Source organism: Lynx rufus, unplaced genomic scaffold (assembly GCF_022079265.1).
Source record: "Lynx rufus isolate CCGP_SWC_20201006 ecotype Redwood Valley unplaced genomic scaffold, mLynRuf1.p SCAF_2, whole genome shotgun sequence".
NCBI lineage: Eukaryota > Metazoa > Chordata > Mammalia > Carnivora > Felidae > Lynx > Lynx rufus.
In genome coordinates, this window is record NW_025814834.1 from 129433969 (window position 1) to 129458889 (window position 24921).

Here is a 24921-nt window from a genome sequence, read left to right on the forward strand (position 1 = left end):
CAGCTATTTCTGTCCTCTGTCAATGGGTCCTGTCCTTGTGCTTTAATAAAGACATTTTTTTTGCACTGAAGACGTCTCAAGAATTCTTTCTTGGCCCAAATTGGCTCCAAACCCCAACACTTTAAACCACATCAGATCTAGCTGAAAATTTAAATAAATAGTGCTTGGTTCTTGCAGTGGTATTGAGAATCAAATTTAAGAAGCGGACTCTCAGATGAACTATACTGGCAAAAACCATACTGGCATTCCCAGGATATATTGTATCTGCCCACTTTTTCAATTTAAATACTCCGTAAAATTTTTTTCTTTTTTCTTTTTGATATCAAGACCCTGGGTAACATTAATTTGTGTTTATATTCATTTGCCTGTCACTTATTACTGAGAGAGTTTCTTAATGAAGACTTTCTTATAGGAGTTAATCAGGACTAGGTAAAGTTTTGCATAAACTGTTTTCCCTGAATTCGTAAATATTTTTCTTAGAACCTTTCCTTCACACGATCGCTTTTTATCTTGAATTAGATTAAATTTTTCCTGTTCATAAGTGTTTTTGATGTTTATTATTACCACTCTCTGTTATGTCCTTTCCCTCAGTCTGGAGGCCCAGCTCACTCTTGGCATTTGACCCTTATGAAGGCGAGGTTCTTACAGGTTTGTATCACTGTATTCTTAGCTCTTCTACATCGTTATACCCACTGAATACTCAATTCAGCTGGGTTAAGCATCATGTATATTTGTGGAATCGACTGCACTGGTGGGGTCGGAAAGTGAGGTTCTGTTGTCATGGGCCTTGCAACTAATAAAAAGGGTAGTAAAAAAACAAATCTGTGAACAAGTTAAGTAACTGTAAAATGCTCCAAGGCATATCAGCATCACAAAAGGAGAAATCAAGAATGGGGCAAATAAGCAGCTGGAGTTTTCAGGAAGAAAGTGAGGCCAGGAAGAGCGGAGAGAAAAGGGCAGGCTAGATTTATTTCATTTGCGTTCAGTAATAAATTGTCAGGAAAGAGTATTATAGAGGCGATTCTAATGAGCAGAGGACTTCTCGATTCCGAGGCGACAGCCCCCTCCGCGCTATTTCGGGACGCGGGGTCACCGGCCAGCAACCCGTCTGCGTCCCGGCTGCTGGTCTCTCACCCAATCGCCAGGCCAGCTCTTCCTCCGAGTCCAGCAGGTCCTTGGAGGGCAGGCCAGAGCCCGTCTGTCTAGGCGGGTCCCCACCTCTCCAGGCTCGGGCCCGCCCAGCCGACTCTCCCTTTGGCTCAGGCACCTGCCTGGCCGCCCCTCGGCGGGGTCCTGAGGCTCCTCGGAGAAGCGCGATGATTGGTTGCCGCTCGGGGCTGGAGCTCTGCTCCAGCGCCGCTTGACAACCGCAGTCTGCAAGAGGCTGAGCCGAGCGGTCCTCCGGGAGGGGCAGACGCGAGGAAGGACGGCCTGACGATCTGATGGATTGACGCGCGGGCGGCAGGAGGGAGGACCGACGCCAAACCCAGACATAGACCTCCGCCCTCGCGCTCCAGCCCCAGCCCGGACCCGGCCGCATCGGGGCCCCGTTCGCCGGCCTCACAGCCGCTTTCTCCTCAGCCGCTTCTCTGGACTCGTCCGGGAACCCTCAGGTGAGTGACTCCGGGAGGCGGAGGCGGGGTCGGCGGCGTCGCACCTCGGGTTGCCATGGTCACCAGTCGCCACCTGTCACCAGCTGACAGGGCTCCGACCCAGGCGGCCCTTGGCCCAAAGGGCGGCGTTTGCGGCCCGGTAGAAGGGTCTCGGGTAGGCTTCGGTGCCTTCTGGGTGGGGACTGGGGTCGTGAGTGAGGCCCCGGCGCCGCCGGATGAGGACCTGGGAACTGCCGGCCCCTATTTCGAGGCCGCCTGTCCTGGACCACACCTTCCCCTCTCTTCCAGCCCGGCTCTGGGGTAGAGCGACACCCCTCGCCTGGTACCGTCGGCCCCGGAGCGGGGAGCTAGCGCAGGATCAGTGCCCACCTCGCCGCTGCTGAGAGGCGGGAGGGGAGCAGGCTGCGTTGATTTCTTCCTTCCTCGCCCGCGGCCGAGCCCTTGCGAGAACTGAGGGGCGCGCTTGCGTCCCTGTCTGGGCACGCCTTGGCCGGGAGGAGGGGAGGAAGCTGCGGGGCTGAGAGCCGAGCGGCGGCGTGGGGCAGCTCCGCGGGGCCGGCTTTGGCCTTTCTTACGTCAGTGGTTCTGTGGGTGCAGCCTTTGGGGGTCTGGGCGGGGGGCGGGGAGAGGGGAATCGACTGGGTTTGGAACCCGGCTTTGCTGGGGCTGAGGAGCTCCGGCGTAGAAGAGGCGGGAGGCTGTAGAACTCTAGGGTTCAGCCGGTTCCTTGTATTGGGGAGAAAGATTGGGGCTCCAGCTCTGGGGCGAGGCCTTGGGCAAAAGGGGCAAGGTAGCCTGGGCGGCATTTGAACAGCATTTGATTTTTTTCATCTCTATACCCAGACGTGCAGTCAGTAACCACGCATGGTATCTGAGCGGAGCGTTTTTGGCAACTTGGTTCTCTGCATAATGAAAGGAGAAGCCTTTGTTCCACCCAGATTCATAGGTTGTGATCTAACACTTATTTGCCTCCCTTTGTTGTAGACTTCATAGAATGCTTCAAGAAGTTAATGGCACAGAAATTAACATGTAGGCTTTAAATATGCTACAGATCTTTTTTTCACGGTAAATCCAAGTAGAATCTTTTTTGTCTCCGGTGTTGGCTTGAGTTGCATTGAAATTTTACTAGGAAGGAGAAACGCCTAAGAGCCCATTTTCCTTTATATGGCATATTCTAGGGGTCTCATTTAGGACAAAGATGTAATGAACAATTTTACCTTAGGTTTTAGGGGGTAGATTGCTTCCACACAAAAGGAAAATTATTATACAGTGCGGGAAAAGACAAGCAATTAAACCATTAGCAGTATATTGTCAGGTAAAAAAAAAAAGCAAGCACCACAGAACACTGGAACTTATATGCCATAATAATATGTAATTTTTTGTGAAGGGATTTCAATATGTTTACCTCTTCTTCCTACTTCCTAATTCTTTTCTTTCTTTCTCTCTCTCTCTCTTTTAAAGCCAGTATTAGGACTATAATATTAGAGAACAGGGGTATTATTCTAAGTTCCTAGTTACATACTTGTGTTCAGCCTCTGTTTCTGTTTGTGAAATTATCAGTTACTGAATGGACAGCATGGGATATGGTTGATATATACTGTAGTTTGAGAAATACTTCAAAATAAGTATGAAAAGGTGCAGTTTTCCTTAGCAAATCAGTAAGCTGGAAATCAGATTGCCTGGATTTAAGTGTCATTTAGCTATCGATTACAATCATGGAAGAGCTACTTAACCTACTGTTGAGTCTAATATCTAGATCTGTAAAATGGGGATAATACCTACTGTTGTTTTAGTCTGGAATGGGCTCTAAGTTGAACAAGATAGTCTGTTTGAAAGCACTTTGGAAAAAAATTAAGGCATCTGTTGATTACCTCTTAATAGAGTGGAGCGTTGGCAAGGATAATTAAAATACTCTGCTTGATCTGTTTAGTATTTTGAGGCCCAGGACCTTATTTCTTATAATGGCCTTACAGGGCTCACGGGAACTATTAAGGTGCATCCATCCTTACTCTTTGATGGAGGTTCTTTATTACCATGGTGACATGGAAAAAGGGTGTTTCTTTCCTATATGTGTGCAAGGATTGCTTTCCTGCTTTCAGTACGATTTTCTTATATTTAGAGAATATAAGGCAGATTTCAGAGACTTCAAAGAAATTTCATGCTTAAGGGACCCTGGGGATGTGTTCAGTCTTTTTCTGCCCCTATGGAAAAAAATTTAAGAAGCATTGCCTTAGACTCACTCAGCTAATGAATCACTACTTAGCACAGGAAATAAGTTGAATTTCAATTTCTAAAACTTTGACACTAGGCTTATTATTCTGATTATCCCCTCTTGTTCCCCCCGCCTCCTGTAGATGTCAGAATATTGTAGTGGAAAGGTCAAAGGATTTTAGTCATATAGACCCTCTTGTCCCATTCATAAATACTGTATAGGAGTATTAAGGGCCTGACATAGTAAATGCACAGTACATGTTAGTAGCTTTTCCTTTCCCATCTCTGCATATTAGGATATTAACAATCTCTCAAACCCATTCTTTTTTTCTTTTTTTTTTTTAATTTTTTTTTCAACGTTTATTTATTTTTGGGACAGAGAGAGACAGAGCATGAACGGGGGAGGGGCAGAGAGAGAGAGACACGGAATCGGAAACAGGCTCCAGGCTCTGAGCCATCAGCCCAGAGCCTGACGCGGGGCTCGAACTCACGGACCGCGAGATCGTGACCTGGCTGAAGTCGGACGCTTAACCGACTGCGCCACCCAGGCGCCCCTCTCAAACCCATTCTTAACAGGAAACCCTATTATTCCTCTGAACTTCCATGGCATTTCATTTGTAATTCTTCTGTGGTGCTCTTTATATTTTATGCATATTACTTTTATATAGAAGACTTGAATCCAGGTCTTCAAACTCCAAATCCAACGCTGGCCCATACCTAAGGATACTTTTTTATTCTGTGTAATTTTGAGACCATTACATTGAATAGTCAAGGCTTATATATTTCAACTGATTTTTCTTGCTTTTTTTGTTTTTTGTTTTGCTTTTTGCTTTTTAATTTGTTTCTGTTTGGGTAAAAAGCTATCCTTACAAAACACCACACACTACCTTGTAAATCTTGCTTTCATGTTTTATCGTCTTCACTGTAGTAACTCAGTGATTGTATTCCTGGGATGCAGCATGGTACTAGCACAGAGTAGATACTCAAATATTTTTATTATTATTATTTTAATGTTTGTTTATTTTTGACAGGGTAGGGAGAGATTTAGCAGGGGAGGGGCAGAGGGAGGGGGGACAGAGGATCTTTGCTTACAGCAGAAAGCCCCATGTGGGGCTTGAACCAGGAGATCATGACCTGAGAAGAAATTGGACACTTAACTGACTGAGCCACCCAAGCGCCCTGATACTCAAATATTGTTAAACAAATACTGACCTTAAACAAACATTATCATAAGTAAGAGTCTCTTCGTGTGGCATCTGCAACATAATTTGATCTAATCAAGCTTCCCAATATTTTGTTTTATTTTTTATTTTATTTTATTTTTTAATTTTTTAGAGAAGAGAACATGTGAGTGGGGGAGAGGAGTAAAGGGGGAGAGAGAGAATCTTTTTTTTTTAATGTTTATTTACTTTGAAAGAGAGAGGGTAAGAGAGTGCGTGCATGTGTAAGCAGGGGAGGGGAGCAGAAAGAGAGAGGGAAAGAGAATCCCAAGCAGGCTCCATGCTGTCAGTGCAGAGCCTGATGTGGGGCTCTATCTCAAGAACCACAAGACACAAGATCATGACCTGAGGTGAAATCAAGAGTCTGGCACTTAATGGACTTAGCCACCCAGGGGCCTCAAGCTTCCTAATATTTTAAAATCACACCTAAGGGGCGCCTGGGTGGCTCAGTCGGTTGAGCGGCCGACTTCGGCTCAGGTCATGATCTCACGGTCCGTGAGTTCAAGCCCCGCATCGGGCTCTGTGCTGACAGCTCAGAGCCTGGAGCCTGTTTCGGATTCTGTGTCTCCCTCTCTCTGACCCTCCCCCGTTCATGCTCTGTCTCTCTCTGTCTCAAAAATAAATAATAAACGTTAAAAAAATTAAAAAAAATAATAAAATCACACCTAAAATATATTTAAAACCAGGGTTAACTTTTTCTAAAGTAAATTTTTATACTTTATCCACAGCACAGTAGCTCTCCCATAGCATGTTTTTAGTAGCTCTTTTGTCATACTGGTTTTACCATGGGTATGAACTCTGAAGGGGAGAAACTTATATTTATTAAGCACAATTCACATGCTTGCCACTCTGCGTGGACCTTTATCTTGTTTTGCAAGTCAACACCCTATTTTATAGAGAAACAGTACTACATGAAAAAGGACATAAACATTTTATACTATTTGATACATTGACTTAAATAATGAATTCTATAAAATGAACAGATTTCTATGGCTAAGTATGTTTTGTGACTTTTGTTGATGTATTGGAAAAGAAAATAGAATCTTGTAATAAAATTTTTGAGAAAACTTTACAGAACTGAACTAAAATTGGAGCCTTAATGTCCATTTTTTGGTTTAACCTTTTTTAAAATGTTATTTTGAAAGCCTGGAAATTGCGTTGGATTGGTTTTCTTTCCAACTTCAAGAGAAGCTTTAGAAATTAAATTCTGGGAAGTGCAAAAACAGTATCTGATGAGCAGATGATGATGTAAAGCAACTTTAGGTGTTTGGGTGTGTTTATTATATAGTGCGCACATCATGGGAAGTGTTGATTTCAATGTATATATTGAAATACCATACCTGGAGTGTTGTATTCTATTTTGGATGTTTTAAGAGAGTGATTAACACATGTTAGGCAGAGAATGATTAGAATGGTAGGGGTTCTGTAAGCTATATGAAGAATTGCTAAAGCGTATAGGAAAATAGACATGATTATTGGTCAGATTCAAATGTGTGAAAGTTTGAAACATAATAAACTTGTATCATGATGATCCTGAAGACATGAATAACTAGATGAAAATTGCAAGAAAGTAGATTTCATTTCAGTATTAGGAAAGCACAATTTTTATACTTGTGAAAAAATTAAAGGAGTGTTATCTATTGTTACAAATCACCTTTTCCAAAACAGTGACTTAAAACAACAAATATTTATCTCACTGTTTCTGAGGGTCAGGAATCTGAGCACACACCTGCTGAGTGCCTCTGATTTAAGATCTCTCTTGAGATTCGGTCAAGCTGCCACAGAGGCTTTGGTGTCATCTGAAGACACAAATCAGGGATGATCTTCTAAGCTCAGTGGCTTGGGTCTCTGTTCCTGTGGGCTGTTGGACTGAAGGCTTCCATTCCTTGCCAGCAGGTGAGTGGAGGCTTCCCTCAGTTCTTTGTCACTTGGATCTTTCCACAAGGTTGCCTCATGACATGGCAGCTGGCTTCCCCCAGAGTGAACATTCTGAGAGAGAGGACACACGCCTGCACTCAGGACTCACACTACTATCTTTTTACAAATCTTGGAAGTGACAGCCCAACGCTTCTGCTATGTTCTTGGGTAGAAGTGAGTCACTAAATCCAGCGCACATTCAAGGGCCAGTGACTAGAGAAGGTTGTAAACACTAGTAGGCTCATTGGTGACCATTTTAGAGACTGCCTTCCACAAGTGGCTTGTAAGGGGGGCATAAAAATTTTCTCTCATTGGAGGCATTTATGTAGAGGTTGGCAGACCATCTGTTAGAGGTAAGTTTTGGATATTCTGCATTATAGGAAAGTGGACTAATGTACCTTCCGACTCAATGCTGTGATGAATATATAAAAGGTAAGGAAGTAGAAAAGCTAAGGATGAAAGACTTTAATAGGTAATTATATAGTATATATTCTGATGTACTTAATTCAGTAGTTAATGCTTATATAATTTTGACTTTTTCAGTACATTTTCAAGTTTTTGTGATTCTTGGTTCAGTACATTTCCTGCTGTGTTTCTGTATGTTGACCTACTGACTTTAAAAAAAAGCCATTTTTTATGTAGTTCAATTTTTGAAGTATACACAAATACCTTAAGTTCTGTTTTTCCCTTTGAAAATAATAAAGTATGTATGGGAGTAAAACAACATGAAGGATTTTTTTTTTTTTTTTTTTTTTTTAGAGAGAGAGCTCGAGTTGGGGAGAGGGGCAGAAGGAGAGAGAGAGACTTTCAAGCAGGCTCCATGTTCAGTTTAACCCCAGTGAGGGGCTGGATCCCATGACCCCAGCGTCAGGACCTGTGCTTTATTTATTTATTATTTTTTAAAAATTTTTTAATGGTTATTTATTTTTGAGAGAGAGAGAGACAGAGACAGAGCTCCAGAGGCAGAGGGGCAGAGAGAGAAGGAGACACAGAATCAAAGCAGCTCCAGGTTCTGAGCTGTCAGCATAGAGCCTGACGCGGGGCTCGAACTCACGAACCGTGAGATCATGACCTGAGCCGAAGACGGCCGCATAACTGACTGAGCCACCCAGGCGCCCCAGGACCTGTGCTTTAATCAAGAGTTGGATGCTTAACCAACTGAGCCACCCAGGCGCCCCATGAAGGACATTCTTCATCTGTTTTACAAAGCACACTTCTGTACCTTGGCTTTAGGTGTGACAGAAAACGATACTAGAGGTCTCACATAATGAAAGGTGAAATTGTGTTCTTAGATAAAACATCATTTTTACCATAAATAAATAAAGTAGAAACACACAAATAATAAATAAGGAATATAGTATGAGTTTATATGAATATTTTACTTTGACCTTGGTTGATATAGCATTAATTTGTGCTTGGAGTTAATTTTTATTACAAATATTAAGATTATAAACTTTAGGGACACCGGGTGGTTCAGTTGATGGAGCATGTGACTCTCAATCCCAAAGTTGTGAGTTCAAGCCCCATGTTGGGTGTGGAGCCTACTTCAAAAAAAAAAAAGAATATATGCTTTCTACATTTCTTATTTACATCTTTATAGGTTGAAACTCTGCCTAATAAACATTTGAATTTTTACCATGAGCTGCTGTGATGATTTAAGTAATAAATTGTTTAAAAAATCTTTTAATTCTTTGTATGATTAACACCTAAAGCTTTTGCCTGTGAGTCAGGAGACCTGGAATTCTTAGTTCTGCCTAATGTCTAATAATTGTGTAATCAAGCAGTGACACTGTTGCTCACTAGTAAGTGGGATTCTCATTTTAAATTGTTTCAAAGAATAGACTTGCTTTGGTCTGCCCATACCTACTGCTAGGTTTCTCTTGAGTTCAGTGACACCATCTGTGAGTTTTCTGACGAAGCTGTTCAGTCTGAGACCAGAGAACACAGCAAAGGTCTGATAGGTTTGTTTGTTTTTTTTTATATTTATTTATTTTTGAGAGAGAGACAGCGTGTGAACAGGGGAGGGGCAGAAAGAGAGGGAGACACAGAATCTGAAGCAGGCTCTAGGCTTTGAGCTGTCAGCAAAGAGCCTGATGTGGGGCTCGAACTCATGAACCTCAAGATCATGACCTGAGCCAAAGTCGGATGCTCAACTGACTGAGCCACCCAGGAGCCCCTGATAGGGTTTTTTGGTTTTTGGTTTTTTAGTTTATTTATTTATTTTGAGAGAGACAGAGGCAGTGCAGGGTGAGGGAGGTGGGCAGAGAGCAAGGGAGAGAGAATCCCAAGCCGGCTTCATGCTGCCAGCACAGAGCCCGACACAGGGCTTGAAATCCTGAAACCAGGAGGTCATGATGAGCCAAAACCAAGAGCCAGAGGCTTAACCAACTAAGCCACCCAGGTGCCCCAAAGGTCTGATAGGTCTTAAAGAGATCTACCGAACCATGTTCTAGGCAAGTGAACTAAAAATGTATTATTTAAGAATAAAAAAAATTCTCTACACATTTTGTTTTTTGATCTAAAATTCTTATGCAGTAGGGGCTCCTGGATGGCTCGGTTGGTTAAGCGTCCAACTCTTTGATTTCGGCCCAGATCAAGATGTCAGTTCGAGAGCCCCATGTTGGGCTTTGTGCTGCTTGGGATTCTCTCTCTTCTCTTTCTGCCCCTCTCCTACCCCCTCCGTCTTGCTTGCTCAAATGCTCTCTGTCTCTCTCTCAAAATAGATAAATAAACATTAAAACAATTTTTTATATAAAGAAAAATAGGGGCCCCTGGGTGGCTCAGTCGTTTAAGTGTCTGACTTCAGCTCACGCCATGATCTTGTGATTTGTGGGTTTGAGCCCAGCGTCGGATTCTGTGCTGACAGCTCAGAGCCTGGGACCTGCTTGAGATTCAGTCTTCCTCTCTCTCTGCCCATCCCCCACTAGCACTCTGTCTCTCTCTCAAAATGAATAAACATTAAAAAAATTAAATAAATAAAAATTCTTATGCTTTAAATCAACACTGATTTTGCTTTTAGTTGTGCTCTAAAAGCTAAATTGTGTTCAGAGTGAAGCATTTGTAGCAACACACTGTTAAATTTATCTAGGTTTATCTAGGTTTCCCTATATTTGGTGTGGTTTTCATAGATATTTTAAAGACTGAGGTCCATTTTAAAGTTGAAAGTTAAACTCTAGAGCTCTTAGATCTAATTTTTTCTTTTCTTTCTCCTTCCTTCCTTCCTTCCTTCTTTCCTTCCTTCCTTCCTTCCTTCCTTCCGGTTCCCTTCCCTCCTATCAGTTTCAATATTCCTTATTTTTTGATGGCAATATTCATTTAGATAACAATTTTAAATTAAGTGGGGTTGATTAAATAAGGGTTAAGAAATATATTTTATTAGACCTGGAGAGATTTTTTTTTTAAATGATAAGTAGTATCAGGGCACCTGGGTGCCTCAGTCAGTCATCTAACTCTTGACTTTGGCTCAGGTCAGGATCTCATGGTTTGTAGGTTCGAGCACCATATCCCACCCTTTGTGGGGATTCTCTGTCTTTCTCTCTCTCTGCCCTTCCCTGGCTCGTGTACTTGCTTGCTCTCGCTCTCTTGCTCTCTCAAAAGAAATAAACTTAAAAAAAAAAAAAAAAAGAACTGATGATCTCCCGGAAACCTTTATTAAAAAAAAAAAGAGAAAAGTAATATCTAATTTTATTTTAGTTTCTTACACAGTTGGGCTAATCCTTTTTGTCTCTCCTATTAAAAGTGCATGTTTAAAATTCTGGTTAGACTGTTATTAATGCAGGATTTTATCTAGGAGTCTATTTACCCTATTAACATTGTTTAATAGAAAAACAATGTGAAAGATCATAAAATTAGGGTCCTCAGTTGGAATAATTTTTAAAAATTATTTCACTACTGTGAAGTTTTTTCCTTTAACATGTTTAGATGACTCTTTCCTTATTTTTGTGAAGTATCTTTGCCCTTCCTTTTCTTGGGAATTAGTGTGATATAGCAGAAAGAGCTTTAGCATCTCACAGACTATGGTTCCATTCTTGCCCAGGGTTGTAACCTTTGGCTACTGTATTTCCTTCTTTCCTTTTTCCTACCCTTTCTCCTTTTCTTCCTCTTTCGCTCTCTGCCTGTCCTCTCTGTTTCTGTATTTCGGTCTCCCTTTCACAGTCAGAAATTCTAATTTTCATTGCTGCAAAGCTTAGGATTTGAATTGGGGAGGGGGAGACAATTTCTTGTCTGGCTACCAAGATAAGGCAGCCCAGATGCTTATGGAAAAAATGAAGAGTTGAAGAGTTCTACTTGCTCAGATGTTTGAGGAGCTAATGAAAAATTGACCTAAAGATTAATCATATATATATACATAATAAAATTAATCATGATTAACATACAAAGATTAATCATATATAATATATATGTAAATATAAAATTTGCCTCCCCTTTGTTTTGCTACCCTGTTAAATAGGTTCCCTCTGGTACTTTTTAAAGATTTCCTGATTGACATGGATGCTGATATCAAGATGTATGTCCTGATGTACTTCTGAAAGAAGTATTCAGTTGCTGGTGAAATATATGTTTAATCTTTTTTTTATTATTAAAAATCTTTTTTCATGTTTGTTTATTTTGAGAGCGGTGGGGGGAGGGGCCAGGGAGGGGAGAGGAAGAATCCCAAGGGAGGGTCCCTAGTGCCAGCTTGGAGCCTGACACGGGGTTCAAACTCACGAACCACGAGATCATGACCTGAGCAGAAACCAAGTTGGTCGCTTAACCAACTGAGCCAGCCACCCAGGTGCCTCTAAATTATTGTTATTATTTTAAAATTATTATTTTTAATGTTTTATTTATTTTTGAGAGAGAGAGAGAGGCAGAGTATGAGCAGGGGAGAGGGAGACACAGACTCCGAAGAAGGCTCCAGGCTCTGAGCCATCAGCACAGAGCCCGACATGAAGCTGGAACTGGTGAACCGGGAGATCATGACCTGAGCTGAAGTCTGATGCTTAACTGACTGAGCCACCCAGGCACCCCTATTATTATTATTTTTTAATGTTTATTCATTTTTTGAGAGAGAGAGAGAGTGTATATGCAAGTTGGGGAGGGGCAGAAAGGGTGGGAGACACAGAATCTGAAGCGGGCTCCAGGCTCTGAGCTGTCAGCACAGAGCCAGATGGGAGGCTCGAACCCACGAACTGTGAGATCATGACTGAGCTGAAGCCAGATGCTTAACCAATTGAGCCACTCAGGAACCGCATTTTTATTTTTTTAATTTAAATTTTATTTAGTTAACATAGAGTGCAGTATTGGTTTCAGGAGTAGAATTCAGTGATTCATCACTTAACACCCAGTGCTCATCACAAGAAGTGCCCTCCTTAATACCCATCACCTGTTCAGCCCATCTCCCACCCACCTACCTCCATCAACCCTCAGTTTGTTCTCTATCATTAAGTATCTCTTGTGGTTGGTTCCCTTTTCTACCCACCCCACCCCTATATGTTCATCTGTTTTGTTTCTTAAATTCCATATATGAATAAAATCAGATGGTATTTGTGTTTCTCCAATTGACTTAATTCTCTTAGCATAATACATTTTAGCTCCATCCTTATGTTTAGTCTTAATGTAAATACTGGGTTAATTTCTTTTTTGTTGTTGTTTATTTATTTTTGAGAGAGAGAGTGAGACAGAGCATTAGTGGGGGAGGGCCAGAGAGAGGGAGACACAGAATCTGAAACCGGCTCCAGGCTCTGAGCTGTCAGCACAGAGCGCGATGCGGGGCTCAAACCATGAACTGTGAGAACATGACCTGAGCCGGAGTCAGACACCTAACCAACCGAGCCACCTAGGCGCCCCTGGGTTAATTTCTTAAACTTACAAAGCCCAATATCTTCATCTGTTAAATGGGGATGAAATTGCCTATCTCATAAGACTGTTATAAGGATCAATTAAACAACGTAAGTAAAGATCTTAGGATAGTACCCAATAATTATTTCATTGTAAACATAGCAGTTAATCCTATCTTTGGGATTCTATTCTAGTTACTATCTTGATATAGAAGAGAACCTTTGGAATCTAATCCTGTAATTTTTCATAGTTTTTTTTCTTTTTAGAGTTAAAAATTGTATTCATGTAAGAAATGTATGTATAAATATACAAGTAATGCATGGATATATATTGGTTGTAAACCATTCTGATAATACAAATGATGAAGAGTAAAACGGTCCCCCTTCAACTCCTTTCTTTTCCTAGTTTCATGCCCTGCATCCATTACAATTCCTGTTCAGAAGTAACCACTCTGACCAGAGTGGTTTGATATGTATCCCTCCAGACCTTTCTTTATTTATTTAGACAGATATCAAAAATAAGTGGATGCATTTATATTTACAAAAATATAAAAATAAGTGGATGCATTAAAAAAATAAGTGGATGCATTTATATTTATCCATTCAACAGATGTTTATTAATAGCTATATTCTGTGATGTGCCTTTGCACTGTGAGGATGCATTAGTATTCTGTACTATGAATTTACCATAATTTAACAATACTGCTATGATGAGAGCTCAGTTCATTACTCATTTTTCTCTATTACAAGCAAATATTCAAGGAACATCTTTGTATATGTATCTTTGTGTGTATTTGCAAGTACTTTTTTGGGATCAGTTTCTAGAAGTAGAATTAGAATTGGTGAGTCAAAGAGTATAAACATTTAAAATTTTTATAGAGGGGGTGCCTGGGTGGCTCAGTCAGTTAAACGTCCAACTTTGGTTTAGGTCATGATCTCACGGTTCGTGAGAGCCCCCCGCGTTGGGCTCTGTGCTGACAGCTTGGAGCCTGGAGCCTGCTTTGGATTCTGTGTCTCCCTTTCTCTGCCCCTCCCCTGGTCATGCTCTGTCTCTCTCTCAAAAATAAATAAACATTAAAAACATTTTTTTATAGGTAAGAATTTCATGCTGTCAAAGTCTCTTTCAAAAAGTTTGTCCCAATTTACATTTTTAACACAATGTGTGAAAGGGCATTTACCCACACTCTTGCCAAAACTAGGTATTATCAGGTAGGCCAAAATTAGTAGGCCATAAATGGTGTCTTGTTTTAGTATCACTAGTGAGGTTGAACATCTTTTCATAAATTTTTGGTCTCTTTTGTAGTTCTGTGAAGTGTCTGTGTAGTCTTTGCTCATTGTTCAACTGGAATTTGGGGGGGTATTGATTTGAAGATGCTATCTATTTGTTCTCATTGGTAACCATTTAACCGTTTATGTGTGTTGTGTTTATTCCTGATTTGTCCTTTGTCTCTTGTTTATGACAACTTCTATTAAATGGAAGGTTTACAGTTTACATTTTTAGTACCAGATTTGACCATTTTTTCCTTTACATTTTCTGGGTTACAAGACTTAATTATACAGTCTGAGTCAAAACTAGTTTTGCTTATCTTGTAAATTTTTAGTTCTTTAGCAATTAAATATGTTTTTTAAATTTTTGTGAGTTTCAATATGGAAAGAACACACATACTTTAATCTCATAAAGAAAGATTGAAATAATATTTGAATCAGATCTGAGAAGAGGTCTTGTGTTATAAAAAATTTACAAATCATTCTGAAATATTACTTCTTTACATACCTAATGAATATATTATATTCATTTTATTACTAATACCTTTCATTTACTTGTAATTAGAATTTTTAAGTAATCTGCAATTGGAAATTCTTACTTACATTTCATATTATTATTTAAATTTTTTGAATAGGTAATATTTGTACATAGTACAAAATTCAAAAGGTATAAAAAGGTATGTAGTGGAAAGTCTTACCATTTCTATTCTTTAACTATCCAGTTTTCCTTTAAGACCCTTTAAGAACCATTTTTATCAATTTTTTGTGTCTTTTTTCCCCAGAGATATTTTATGCAGATACACAACATATAGTTTATGTTAATTGAATTCTTTTCTTTTTATAGCTATATTAAGCAACACCTGCTTAAAGATAATTTGGTCTTTAAGCCAAAATTATTTACAGTTCCAGAAAGTAAATTAGAATAATTGATGAATAGAAGAACAGCTGTCAACAATAAGAAGGGACACGTGCTGTATCCATGTTATAAACATTAGTTGATTAACAGACATGACAGAGCTTTGCAGTTAGAAGGGCTTTTGTTTGCTTGCTTATATGATTTAAAACAAATCTATTTTATTAAACTGACCTTATATGTTAGAGACCTCTAATTATCCAAGACTTTATATTTCCCCCTAAGAATATATGTATATCAATAACAAGAAGTATATTGAAATGTGACTTAAAGCATATTATAAAACTTAAAGGGAAATCCTAGAAATTGCCCAAACTAACCCTCTTATTCTATTTTTAATATATTTTTTATATTTTTAAAACAATTCTTAATGTTTTACTTTTGAGAGAGAGAGAGTGGGGGAGGGACACAGAGAGAAGAGGACAGAACATCCAAATTGGGCTCTACCCTGAAAGCAGCAAGCTCGATGCCAGGCTTGAACTCACCAACCACGAGAGCCAAAGTTGGCTCTCACCAACTTAAACTCACCAACCTGAGCCAAAGTTGGACACTCAACCGACAGAGCCATCCAGGCGCCCCTATTTTTTTTTTTAATTTTTTTTTCAACGTTTTTATTTATTTTTGGGACAGAGAGAGACAGAGCATGAACGGGGGAGGGGCAGAGAGAGAGGGAGACACAGAATCGGAAACAGGCTCCAGGCTCTGAGCCATCAGCCCAGAGCCTGACGAGGGGCTCGAACTCACGGACCACGAGATCGTGACCTGGCTGAAGTCGGACGCTTAACCCACTGCGCCACCCAGGCGCCCCGAGGCGCCCCTATTTTTAAAGATTATTTATTTTGAGAGAGAGAGAGAGGCAGGGAGAGAGGGAGAGGGAGAGGCAGGGAGAGAGGGAGAGAGAGAACCGCAAGCAGGCTCTGCACTGTTAGTGTGGAGCCTGATGAGCAGCTTGAACCCATGAGCTGCGAGATCATGACCTGAGCTGAAGCTGGATGCTTAACTGACTGAGCCACCCAGGTGCCCCTAACCCTCTTATTCTATGTACGAAGAATTGAGGCCCATAGAGGTTAAGTTTATAATTTACTTATAATTATACACATTTATATCACATTTATAATTCTGAAGGACCAGACATTTACAGTTAACTGACCTGGCAGCAACATAAGTTTTTAGAATGCTATTTTATTAAATTTATTGCTCTATTTTTTAAAGGAAAAGGTGCAGTAGTTTTATGTTACAGTTTGGTATTAAAAGGTGTTACAGTTTGGTATTAAAAGGGTTCATGTACTTCATTTTCTTATCTGCATTTTTGTCTGTAAACAGGAATCTTAAGGCAATGTAACTCATTGTTACATGCTCTGTAATACTTGGAAGATTAAAGAGGGTAGTTTTTATTGTGTGGGATGGAGTTGGAGATTAATGGAACTTTTCTTCAGCATTCTTTTCTTGACTATAAAATTTATAATGGCTGTACCTTGATTCCCTCAATCTTGTACTTGTGAGTCATTCTTAGTTTTGTGCATTTTTCTTCCTTCCTAATCTGTATTACAAGTGAGTAAAGAAACATTTCAAATGTTCCTCATTGCAAAGGAACATTTAAATCCTATCTATTTATATTTGATTAGAAAGTTACCACTGATATTTTTTTCATAAAACTTTTTCCATATCCATGTATAGAAATATACATAGAGGTCAATATATTTCTGTTGACATTCTTTTTTTTTCTTGTTAACATTTTATCTTTAATATTAGATTTCTAAAAATAATTTTATTTCTTGCCCCTTAATATAGTCTTCTAATCTTGTTTGACTAAGATAGGAATCAGTATGAGTATAGAGACAGCATCTGGAATTTAGTTTCTGTAGATATTAATTGTATCTAAGTACTAAAATATTAACTACCTTCCTGCTGGTGTCCAGATATACTTATTATTAAAGAAAACATTTCTTTATCTCACCTAGTCCAGGATTGGATATAAGTAAAAAGTTCTTTTTTTTTTTTAAGCTTATTTATTTATTTTGAGAGACAGCGCACAAGAGAGGGGCAGAAAGAGAGAATCCAAAGCAGTCTATGCACCAGTAGCATGGAGCCAGATGTGGGGCTCAAACTCACAAACTGTGAGATCATGACCTGAGCCCAAACCAAGAGTTGGACACTTAACTGAGCCACCTAGACTCCCCAAGTAAAAACTTATTTTTTTAAAAAACATAGAGATGTTTTTGTGATTTTTTTTATAGGTAAGTGTGTCATTTATTATGGAAATACAGAAACATTCTGATTTTTTTTTTCATTTTGTTTTCAGTTTTCAGCAGAATACACTTTATTGTTGGCTCTACATAAATCCTGCCTGGTGATTAATTGTTCACATGCACCATGAGCTGGCATATCTAACCTACAGTATTGTCAGAGCTGACTTTGGCTTAAATAGGTTAAAGGGCCAGAGTTCTGTCCTTTTGAATGATTTTTAGAATAGTTGCAAACAAAATCATCTACTCCGTACCTTTTAAGAGGCATTTCTTCATTGATTTTTGCACCTTAAGTTAATTCAAGTAAACTTTATTGTACACTTATGTATGTACATCTCATTTAAAAGATAATTTTAGTTGTTTCTAAGCTAGTTAACTCTTACTGTTTTATATCTTCCCTGAGAAGGGAGGATGAAACATTTATTATTGAATTCTACTCTTCTGAATTAGAGAAAAATTCTGCTTGGTAGTGATTAATAGCTTAAGGAGATTAAGAATGTGAATTATGTTTTTATGTGTTATCTTTAAAAGTTATATTTATAATAATGTATTTAATTTCTAAATTATATAGCTGGGATTTGGGGAGCCTCTACAAACGTTTCAGTAACACAGAGTGGTTAGAAAAGAATAACGAAGATATAGTCATTAAGCGTGTGCCTATGTTATATATGCTATCTAGCAACAGTGAATCTTATAAGAATTAAAATTCTGGGTTGAGTGGTTAAAATAGTATACTTTTATGCTAGGAATTTCACAGTATAGAATTAAAGCTTGTCTTTTAAAAACCTGAAAAATTCTCCGTTAATTAGTATACATTTTTTGTATTTATTCAAAGTTTAAATGTAAAGTCAGTATAAAAATATGTATTTGTAAGAATTTATTTCTTCTCTTAGACTTTATTAATCAGAAATGATGGTGGCATTGAACTTGTAGTTATGATTTATTTTATTTCTTTAATGTTCATTTATTGATTTTGAGAGAGAGTGCGCGTGAGCACAATTTGGGGAGGAGCAGAGAGAGAGGGAGAGAGAAAATCCCAAGCAGGTTCCGCACTGTCAGCGCAGAGCCCGATGTGGGGCTCAATCTCACCAACTGAGAGATCATGACCTGAGCCAAAATCAAGAGTCAGGTGCTTAACTGACTGAGCTACCCAGGCACCCCATAACGTGAAATTCATAGTAACTCTAGAGTTCTCCCATATTGAGGCTGAATGTAAAATAAATTGAGGCCTATAAAATGTTCAATATCATTGGGTATATTCAACAACAATAGAAAATTGCATCTCAATTCTGTACCAAGTTGTATGGTTGGTACATAGTGATATAAGTGAAGTACCCACTAAAAAATTAAAAGATGGAGGGGGCAATTTTTTTTCCTGATAATTAAATTAATAAAAGCCATTCTTTTGCTAGTAAAAATTATATGAAGATTTGGGGAATGCTAAAACCACTAACCCTTGTGCTCTAGGAGTAATCTTAGGCACCTCTGAAATGTAATTAAAATTTAGTGAGCAGAAATATCACTAATTTTACTATATCCTTTTTTGGACAAAGTCTGTGAACAGGAGGATGGTCAGCTCAAAAGAGAGCAAAGAGAAACCCAAAGCATGCAGACTGGTCAGCTGCCCTTTTGAGAGAGATTGGTGATCTGTTTGTTTCTTGAGGCAAGCATGTCCTTATTGTGGTGATGGATGTAGGAGATTAGCCTGATGTAGGAGATTAGCTTAATTTGATGTCATTAAATATTTGAGTCATATGATATCTTCCCATGTTCTGTCCCTTGTTTACGCTGCCACCTTCTCTACCTAAAAGAGAAAATCTACTCATCTGATATGAGCATTATAGTCTGCTGGACATTTACACTTCTCATTATAAAGAAAGAAATTGACAAGATAATAAACAAATTGGAAAAAAATTAACACGTTTGCATACATATGTGTGTTTGTTTCTGTGAACTTGGTTAAAGTTAGTTGGTCCTGTGAGCAAGATGTGCTTACAATAGTCTGCTTCATTGATGATGCGTGATGATGTGTCTTTGCAGCTAGTCCCTTTAGCATGGTAGTCTTTTGTACTGCTGTTAGCCTTAACATTTGAAAATTCCAACAGCTTAGGCCATTTAACTTGTGTGATCTCATCTGTGAAATGATCTTCAGAATTCCTCCTAGTTCTAAATCTTTATGAATTCATAACCTATGTGCTCAATTGTATCACTGCAAACTTTTAGGTAAAAGTTAGAAGAGATTGTAGAGAATTGAAATATCTTTGTTCATGTTTAGGTTGATATGAGTTAAAGTTGTACTTTTTAATCAGCCTTGTTTTGTTTGACTCCAAAGTACAAGATATAATAGTTTGTGTTGCTATAGACTATAAGCTTCTTAAGGACAAGGCCAGTGTCTCCTAAGTAGAACAGTGCCTATCACAGAGAAAAAGCTGCTTATTGAATGAGTGTATGCCTACGGCAAGGTATTTAGGACATGGCTAAACATGGTTATTAATGACTTTTAAAATGTTCTTTTTTATGACAGATTTTAAAAATGTGTAAGAATAGATAGAATAATATTGTCTCAGTCCATTTGGGTTGCTGTAACAGAATACCATAGACAGGGTGGCTTATAAATAGCAGAAATTTATTGCTCACAGCTTTGGAAGCTGGAAATCTAAGATCAGAATGTTCACATGATCAGGTTCTGATGAGGACTCTCTTTCTGGTTGCAGACTACTGACTTCTCAATGTATTCTTACAAGGTAGAAGGGTTGAGCTGTCTTTCTGGGGCCTCTTGAAGGACACTAATCCCGTGAAGGACAGAGCCTTCAAGATCTAATCACCTCTCAAAGGCTCTACCTCCTAATTCTGTCAATATGAAGATTAGCATTTCAACAGATTAATTTTGGGAGGACACAAATGTTCAGACCATAGCAAATATAAGTGAATCTCCCTCCATTTACCCATTACCCCACTTCAATAGTCATTATTCTTGTTTCATCTTTACCTCTTCCAATCCCCTCTTGTATTATTTTGAAACAAGTCACAGACTTTATATCATTTAATTTGTATTATTACAGTGTGTATCTCTCAAAGATAAGGACTTAAAAAAATTATAGCCATAACCTTTATTCCACCTTAAAGAATGACTGGTTTTGATAAATATTAAGTTAATTTCAAAATACCTATACTAAATATTTCCAAGAAACCTATTATGTATAGTTTCCAGACAGTTAATAACACTTAGAAATCAAATAATACGACTAATTTTTGTTTTTGTTCTGTTTAATATTTAGGCTATCAACATGACGGCTGAAGAAACAGTGAATGTAAAAGAGGTTGAAATTATTAAACTAATTTTAGACTTCTTGAATTCAAAGAAACTTCACATTAGTATGTTAGCCCTCGAGAAGGAAAGTGGAGTCATAAACGGCTTATTTTCAGATGATATGCTTTTTCTGAGGTATGATTTTGTTAGTTTTATAAGGTTTGTAGCTCCTTCAAAGAAGTGTTAAGTATTAATGAAATAATATGTGTATTTCAGGTGGGATATTTATAATCGTGAAAAGGCCATATAATTTGTAAAAATAATGTTTGTTTTTATAATAGAACATTTACAAAGTCATGTTTTCTATAGAATCTTTTCAATAGTAAGATCAAGAAGTCCATTAAAAAAACTAGAGTCACAACTCCATTGTAGTTGTGGCATCATCATGAAAAATTCTTGATTTAAAAAATAAGAGACTCCAGAAGGATAAAAAAAAAAAATTCTGAAATACCATCTTTTTGGCCATAGAAATGAATATAGATATATTCATTATAGAAAATATAGAAAAGGAAAAGAGAAAAATACCCGTCACCCAGACACACTACATGCTGATGATTTTCTGTGCATATTAAAAAAAAAAAAAAAAAGCAATTCTGTTACATTCTATTAGAAGGATAACTTAGTATCCTTCTTTACCCATTAACATTATAAGGATTCTCTGTGTTACAAATTTATACTTAAAATTTTTTGATTTAATTGATTTCCTAATGGTTCCCCAATTTTAAACAAATTATTTCCAATGTATCTTAAATAAATGCTCTATTGAACATCTTTTATACATAGGACTTTTTCTGTATCTTGAATTATTTCCTTAGAACAAGATTCTTGGAATTGCAGAGCAAAAGAGAATTAACATATTTGCCAAATGGGAAGCTAAATATATCCTAACTTGAATTAGATGGAAAAAGAAAAACCCAGATTTCCAGACAGAAATGCACTCTCTGCTTATGTGATACTGAATATCCTTGACGAAGAGTACAGATTCTTGGACATGTGGCATTTTGTGACTTGGAAAGCTTTAAAAAATGAAGCATTCCTAAGTCACGAAAAAGGAACTTAAAAAAAAAAAACTTCAGTGTATTAAGAGTTTATTTAAACTCCTTGAACTTCCTTGTATTTGGTGTTATGAATGTCATTTAGCCCTGGGGAGCTTAGTCAATATTCTCAGGAACCAATACTGAGGCCGTTCCGGCCCTGTCTTTCAAGCATTGCTACTCCTGGAATTTAGCAGTGGCTCTCAAATATCCCCCCTCCAAGAACCAGCTGGGTTTCTGATGAAGTTTTACTGGTCTGAGGTAAAATGCAAAGAATTGTAGAATAGTTAAGTTTTTCATTAAACTAAATGTATTCATCTTAAAGGACTAACCTTTGAAATTCTGCCCTTTCTTTTTAAATATTAAAATGCCTCTTTGTAAAATGATTATGATATATTATGATTGCTTCTTACTAGTATTCCTTATTTGCAGGCTTAAAAGTTGGCAATCTTATTTAGATCCTCCTGCCCATCCCTTTTTAAATTATATTGTTCTAAAAATCCAGAAGTAGGGAAATTGCTATTATAAAAGAAGAACAGCAGTAAGAATGCCTTATAACTTTTGGAAATTCCCATAGACCACTAAAGTGGAATGAAACCTTATCTTATTCCTTGCTGTTTTTATTCTCAGAGTATACATTTTAGTGTTATATGCCTGAAAGATGTAGAAATCACAGTTGAGAGCAGGATTTCTCAACCTCAGCAATAGTAACATTTTGGGCCAGATAATTCTTTGTTCTTTGGGGCTGTGGGGGTTTTCCTGTGCATTGTAGGATGTTTAGCAACATCTCTGACCTATACTCAGTTGATGTCAGTAGCACCCCCAAATTGTGACAACCAAAATGTCTCCAAACATTGCCAGATGTCTTGGGGACAAAATCACCCCCAATTAAGAACCTCTGATTTGGTGAGTCTGAAATATAGCCATACATTGGCCCCTAAATAATACAGAAGAGCTTTAAAACTGTAAGATGAGTAGGAAAATAAAGGAACGTTTAGACTTAGCCCAGTGTTTTTATATAGGTGAAAAAAAACCCACATATATATTAGAATGAGAAGTGGATGCAGATTCACAAATTCTTCTCATATAGGATATGTTGTTACAAATAAGTTGTGAAAATTTTATTTTAGTATAGTGGTTGAGGATGTTAACCTCATTACAGACTTCAGACTGAAGTTTTAATGCTTCATTTATTCTGCTTATCATTTATTCTTATCATTTATTCTGCTTTTATTCATTCTTATTTATTCTGCTTTTAATTAGTATAACCCAAATTTGATAACATGCATGTGTTTTTCTTTATATAGGCAGCTAATCCTTGATGGTCAATGGGATGAAGTTCTTCAGTTTATACAGCCTCTAGAATGTATGGAAAAATTCGACAAGAAAAGGTAAGATTTCATCAAAATTTTTTATTGTCTTATCACTGGTATAGGCGTAGCAAAACAAAATAATAAACAAAAATTTAAAAACAAGACTGTTAGCTTTCCTAGAAAATAGTATACTCAATACCATTGAGTTGGAGCACTTCTAGAGGACAAGTTGTATGTACTTCAGTTGGTTGAAAATCTGATTTATAAACCTACCTTTTTTGACAGTGTATACAAAAAGTCACAAGGGCCGTATCTGAGACAGTTGTTTCTTCATAATTTATTTATTTTGAGAAAGAGAGCATGAGCTGGGGAGGGGCAGAGCGAGAGAGGGAGAGGAGACTCCCAAGTAGGCTCCCATATCATAATTGAGAGATCACAACCTGAGCTGATACAAGAGTCCCAACAGAGCTCAAGCAAGTGAGCCACCCATATGCCCCAATAATATGAAGATTTGAAAGATGTCATTCTATTGTCTCCTCGCCTCCATTATTTTCTGATGAACACTTAGCTGTGTTTGTGTCCGGATTCTCTTGTATGGTTGTTGTTGTTGTTGTTGTTGTTTTTGTTTTCTTTTTTAGTTGCCTTCAAGATCTTTTTTTTTATTGAGGTGTATATATATGTGTGTGTGTGTATTTTTTTATGTTCTTTTTTTTTTATTTTTGAGAGAGAGAGAGACAGTGCGTGAGTGGGGGGAGGGGCAGAGAGAGGAGACACAGGATCCAAAGCAGACTCCAGGCTCTGTGCTGATAGCACAAACTCATGAACTGTGAGATCATACCCTGAGCTGAAGTTGGCGCTTAACCAACAGAGCCACCCAGGTGCCCCTGTATATATATTTTTTTCAATGTTCATTTATTTTTGAGAGAGAGACACAGCATGAGTGGGGGAGGGGCAGAGAGAGAGAGGGAGACACAGAATCTGAAGCAAGCTCCAGGCTCTGAGCTGTCAGCTCAGAGCCGTATGTGGGGCTTGAATTCACAGACTGCAAGATCATGACCTGAGCCAAATTCGGACACTTAACCGACTGAACCACCCAGGCGCCCCTATTGAGGTATATTTAACATATAAATAACATTATATTAGTTTCAGATGTACAATACAGGGATTGGATATTTGTATATATTGTAAAATTGTGATCACAGTAAGTCTAGTTAACGTTCATCCCCATACATAGTTATAAACACTTTTTTGTGATGACAGTTTTTGTTTTTTTAATTTTTTTTAAACATTTTTATTTTTGAGACAGAGAGAGACAGAGCATGAACGGGGGAGGGTCAGAGAAAGAGGGAGACAGAGGATCTGAAACAGGCTCCAGGCTCTGAGCTGTCAGCACAAAGCCCGACGCGGGGCTCGAACTCACGGACCACGAGATCATGACCTGAGCCAAAGTCGGACGCGTGACCGACTGAGCCACCCAGGTGCCCCTTGTGATGACAAATTTTAAGGTCTCTCTCTTAGCAATTTTCACATGTGCAAAACAGTATTATTAACTATATAATGTACACCATGCTGTACATTACATTTCCATGACTTACTTTATAACTGGAAATTTATATCTTGGGACCCACTTTACCCAATCTGCCTACCCTTCCAACTCCTGCCTCTGGCAACAAGATTTTATCATTTGCTTTTAGCAGTTTGATTATGATGTGCTTAAGTGTGGTTTCTTTGTATTTTTCCTGCTTCGGGTTTGCTGTACTTTTTGGATCTGTAAGTTTATATTTTTCATCAAATTTGGGAAGTTTTTGGCCATTACTTCTTCAAATATTTTTTTTAGCCCTTTTCTCTTCTCCTTCTGGGACTCTATGCAGTATTAGATAACTGATGTTGTCCCACAGGACTGAGGTGCTATTCATTTTTTTAAAACTATTTTTGTGTGTGGATTGTGAGGGAGACACAGAATCTGAAGCAGGCTCCAGGCTCTGAGCTGTCAGCACAGAGCCCGACGCGGAGCTTGAACTCACAGACTTTGAGATCACCACCTGAGCCGAAGTTGGAC

The 24921-nt window shown here is 38.4% G+C and overlaps 1 protein-coding gene across 5 annotated transcripts in view; it reads left to right on the top strand.

Annotated features, from left to right (window-relative positions):
• The first annotated feature begins 1532 nt into the window (after nt 1-1532).
• WDR47 (WD repeat domain 47) overlaps nt 1533-24921 on the top strand; it is a 70507-nt gene continuing 47118 nt past the window's right edge. For 4 of the 5 annotated variants that reach the window (XM_047084273.1, XM_047084275.1, XM_047084276.1 and 1 more), the window contains exons 1-3: nt 1533-1613; nt 20484-20650; nt 22857-22940. In XM_047084273.1, the coding sequence (XP_046940229.1) occupies nt 20493-20650; nt 22857-22940 (242 nt within the window). In that variant the 5' untranslated portion in view covers nt 1533-1613; nt 20484-20492. Of the gene's footprint in view, nt 1614-6517; nt 6941-20483; nt 20651-22856; nt 22941-24921 lie in introns of those variants that run through there. The other variant, XM_047084274.1, reaches the window with a different exon arrangement.